Raw genomic sequence first — 4,949 nt, 5'->3', positions numbered from 1 at the left:
ACGCTCCACAGCATCAGCAGAGACACAGAGAACATTCAAGGTACAGTTTGGGGTCAGTAAGATTTTTTTGTTGTTGTTGTTGTAAGAAATCAATACTTTCAGCACGGATGCATTATGTTGATCAAAAGTGACATTTATAATGTTAAAGATTTACATTTTTAAAAATGTGGTTCCTTTCTATTCATCAAAGAATCCTAAAAAAAAATCAGCACAATTGTTTTCAACATTATTAGCAGCAAATCAGCAGATCAGAATGATTTCTGAAGGATCACGTGACACTGAAGACTGGATGAATGATACTGGAAATTCAGCTTTGCAGAGTAGGATTAAATTACATTTTAAAATGGATTGAAATAGAAAACAGTTATTTTAAATTGTAATAATATTTCCAAAAATGTAACTTAAAAAATTTTTTTTATTAAAAACTGCAGCCTTGGTGAACATAAGATACTTCTTTAAAAATTTTTTTTTTTTTTTTAAATCTTATGATCCCAAACATTTGAATGGTTTCAGAAACTTAAATTATAGCATATACTATAATTAAATTATACTATAGTGAAGTTGCAAGTATGTTTAAACTGTTGTGGTTTCTGTGTTCAAATAAGGATCCTACTCCAAACATGAGTTCCAAGCAGAGACGAAGAAACTGCTGGATATTGTGGCCAGATCACTGTATTCTGAGAAAGAGGTGATAAATGAACATAAACAGATGTAATGCTGTCATGTTTGATCAGTTCTCTTGATGCATTCAAGATTGTATGAACCTACAGGACTCAGTTGAGTGATTGTATGCATTTTTCAGGCTGATTATTTGATTTCATCCAAGTTGTCATCATTAATGTTGTATTATGTATCACCCTGTAGATTTATTTGAACAAAAACTAATCAAATAAGTACATATTTAATCAGCTTGATATGGCTAAATATTGTCAATTGTCTTATTGGAGAAGTTTTACACTAATAAATATGGCATTTTAAGGATTGGATCCGGATTTATAACTAGAAAACCACCCCAAAAATATCTACATAAATTATAATAATAGAACAATGCATGAATGGAAGAAAAATCATATAAATATTGATCAGTCTGTAATTCAGTCAGTGGTTTTCTGGCACACACCTGCTCTGTTAGGTGTTCATCCGAGAGCTCATCTCAAACAGCAGCGATGCGCTGGAGAAACTGCGGCACAAGATGATCACAGCAGGAGGAGATACAGCACCAATGGAGATCCACCTGCAGACAGATGCTGCCAAAGGCACCTTCACCATCCAGGTAACTTCAACCCATACAGCTCCTCAATCACGGCTCTGTGAGGGGCTCAAGAACAGAATCATGCATTAGAATCAGATTAAATAGCTGTTAATGCTACTCCCGTTCCATTACCCATCACTTTATTTAAATTCTCAAGACCAATAGTGTTGTAAGGGAAAAAGATGAAGAATAGCATTTCTATCGCCAATTTGTGTAATTCTAAAGCTGTTTTCAGCCATTTTAGTCATACAAACAATCAACTATCTACATAACTTTGCCAAAAGTTTTGGCAGTGACATAAAATTTGTGTTTTGCAAAGTTTGCTGCTTCAGTGTTTGTAGATTATTTTTCCACATGTTTCTATGGTATACTGAAAAACAATGATAAGCATATCATAAGTTTTAAAGGCTTTTATTGGCAAAAAAATATAATGAGTCAATATTGACAGTGTTGATCCTTGTTCTTCATAACCTCTGCAATTCGCTCTGCCATGCTGGATATTAGCTTCTGGGCCAAATCCTGACTGATGGGGATCCATTCTTGCCTTATTAGTTCTCAGAGTTGATCACAATTTGTGGGCTTCTGCTTGTCCACTCACCTTTTTGAGGACTGACCACAGGTTCTCTATAGGATTGAGATCCGGGGAGTTGCCTGGCCACGGATACAAAATTTCAATGTAATGATCTTTGAGCCACTTCTTTATCACTCTTGCTTTGTGACATGGTGCTCCATCATGCTGGAAAAAGCACGGATCATCCCCAAATTGCTCATGTGATCGTTGGAAGAAGTCGCTCTTGCAGGACGTTTTGATACCATTCTTTATTCATGGCAGTGTTTTTGGGCAGAATTATGAGAGAGCCCACACCCTTGGTTGAAAAGCAACCCCACACATGGATGGATGCTTCACTGTTGGCACAACACAGGACTCATGGTAGCATTCACCTTTTCTTCTCCGAACAATCGATTTTCCAGATGTCCCAAACAGTCGGAAGAGAGCTTCACCAGAGAAAATAACTTTGCACCAGTCTTCTGCTGTCCAATCCTTGTACTTCCTGCAGAATTTCAGTCGGTCCTTGATGTTTTTCTTGGAGAGAAGTGGCTTCTTTGCTGCCCTTCTTGACACCAGGCCGTTGTCCAAAAGTCTTGACCTCACTGTGCGTGCAGATGCCCTCACACCAACCTGCTGCCATTCCTGAGCAAGCCCTGCACTGGTGGTGACACAATTCTGTAGCGGACTCCTCAGGAGGAGATGGTCCTGACGCTTGCTGGACACTCTGGGACGTCCTGAAGACATCTTCACTGCAGTCGAACCTCTTTCCTTGAAGTTCTTGATGATCCGGTAAATGGTTCTTTCAGGTGCAATATTTCCTTGCATGTGAGGCCATTTTGATGCAAAGCGATGATGAGCGGTTTCTTTGGAGGTAACCATTGCTAACAAGGACACAATGATTGGAAGCACATCTTCCCTCCTTTTATAGCAATCAGTCTGCTCTTACAATCTAATTAGTATGATAGTGATTTTACCTGACTAGTACTCACACTTTCACATGTGCTGCTATGATTAATCAATTAATGTTAGCTGGTCATTTTGTGTCACGATCAAAAAATTTGAAAAAAAAAAAACAGTGAAATTTGTTTTATTGTGAAAATTTTATTTTTTGGCCAATGAAGCTTTTAGCAATTATTTAAAATGCATCGGATCACTCTACACAATCTTCACACAAAAATAAATAAATGGACTGTTTTTTGATCCTGACACAAAATGACCAGCTAACATTAACTGACTAGTCATATCAGCAGCACATGTAAAAGTGTCTGAGTACCAATCAAGTGAAAATTATTATTAGCAATTATTTAAAATGCATCTGATACACTCTACACACAATAATCTAGAAACAATGTGAATGAACACCACAAGAGCTTAAGCAGCAAACTTTGCAAAACACAAAATGTATGTCACTGCCAAAACTTTTGGCCATGACTGTAAATATAATGCTGCAATTGACACTTCATCCATTTTCACATCTCACTTTAATCATGTCATTGCATTTAGTTTAATTGTGAGGGGCCTTTTTTTTGCCCTCGTATCTTGAACTTAGTCTTATTAAAGCAGCTGAACCACTGTGACTTACATTATTTACCTTTTCAATAAATATAATGTTCACTTGATAAATATGTCTTATAAAATATTATCTATTAAACAATGTAACTACAAAATGACAACTGAAATATGCATTTAAAGCACTAATTTGTACATATTTGAATTAATAGACAGTTATATGCATGTGTAATTTTGCATACCTTCAATTGAAATCATTATAATTATATAAAATATTAAGTATTTACATATTTTAAAATTACATTATATATAAAAATTATTTAATGTTGTTTTAAATTCATTCGCCTGTTATATCATTTTACAACTGAAATATACATTTAAAGCACTAATTCATACACAATTTATATGCAATTCTACGCATCTGAATTCAACAGTATGAACTTAATTTTAAAAAATGCAAGTAATTTAAAAAATCTAATATTTACATATTTTAAAATGACATTATACATGTAAAAATTATTTAAAAAAATAATGTTATTGATTTTAGTTTTCCGACCCTAATCTGCACTGATCTTATACTTGGCCTCTCTGCAGTCCACCTGAAGAAAATCCATTGTAGCGACAGAGCAGTTTAATGCCTGTGTAGAATGTATTGATCAACAGTTTTCTGCTCTGATTTGTAGGACACGGGTGTTGGGATGAACAATGAGGAGCTGGTGGCTAATCTGGGCACTATTGCTCGATCGGGATCAAAGGTGCGTCTCACTGAACTCTGCTGTTCCTCATTCTGACAGTAGGTTTTATTTCATGGTCCTCTTGCTCTTCCTCCATCAGGCTTTTCTGGATGCTCTTCAGAATCAAGCGGAGGCCAGCAGCTCCATCATCGGTCAGTTCGGTGTGGGCTTTTACTCCGCCTTCATGGTGGCTGATAAAGTGGACGTTTATTCTCAGTCAGCAGAACCAGGCTCTCCTGGATACAAGTGGTCCTCAGATGGGTGAGAAAAATCAGAAGACAGATGAATTTAATAACAGTTTTAGGAATGTGCTTTTTGTATTCATGCTCATTGAAAAATCATAATCATGATTATTTCGGTCAATATTGTAATCATGATTATGTTAATAATCGTTGGAAGCCAAAATCGAAATCAAAATTAAACTTTTGATGAATCGCACAACCCTACTTTTTATTAAAGGGGTCATATGATGCGATTTCAAGTTTTCCTTTCTCTTTGGAGTGTTACAAGCTCTTGGTGCATAAAGAAGATCTGTAAAGTTGCAAAGACTAAAGTCTCAAATCCAAAGAGATATTCTTTATAAAAGTTAAGAGTTAACCACGCCTACCTAAAACGGCTCGTTCTAACACGCCCCCACATATCTACGTCAATATGTGGAAATATTTGCATAATGCGCCCCAACTGTAAGCATGTTGTTATTAGTTTAAGTATTTGCTATTGACTGTTCAAATGCGGAGTTTTGCGCAGCGCAGAGTAACGTGTCGTGTGTGTGTGAGTGAGGGGAACAGGGTCACATCACAGGAGAGTGAACTGCCTGTCAGAAATCATAGCATGTCAGCTGTCTTAACCGCGGCTTGTGTACTGCATCATCACTGTGTCTGTCACGCGACTCTGTTGCCCTTTC

At 36.5% G+C, this 4,949-nt stretch overlaps 1 protein-coding gene across 1 annotated transcript; it reads left to right on the top strand.

Annotated features, from left to right (window-relative positions):
• Nucleotides 1-6: 6 nt before the first annotated feature.
• On the top strand, nucleotides 7-4,373 carry LOC107576701 (heat shock protein 75 kDa, mitochondrial-like; the record flags this gene model as incomplete). Its single annotated transcript, XM_016262846.1, has 5 exons — nucleotides 7-40; nucleotides 606-688; nucleotides 1,133-1,273; nucleotides 3,995-4,066; nucleotides 4,146-4,373. Coding segments are annotated over 5 exons (495 nt in total), but the record flags the coding sequence as incomplete, so codon positions are not given.
• Nucleotides 4,374-4,949: the final 576 nt, after the last annotated feature.

The sequence above is a fragment of the Sinocyclocheilus grahami genome, unplaced genomic scaffold, assembly GCF_001515645.1.
Source record: "Sinocyclocheilus grahami isolate Dianchi unplaced genomic scaffold, SAMN03320097.WGS_v1.1 scaffold4183.1, whole genome shotgun sequence".
NCBI classification, from domain to species: Eukaryota; Metazoa; Chordata; class Actinopteri; order Cypriniformes; family Cyprinidae; genus Sinocyclocheilus; species Sinocyclocheilus grahami.
This window is presented reverse-complemented; position numbering and strand designations above follow the sequence as displayed.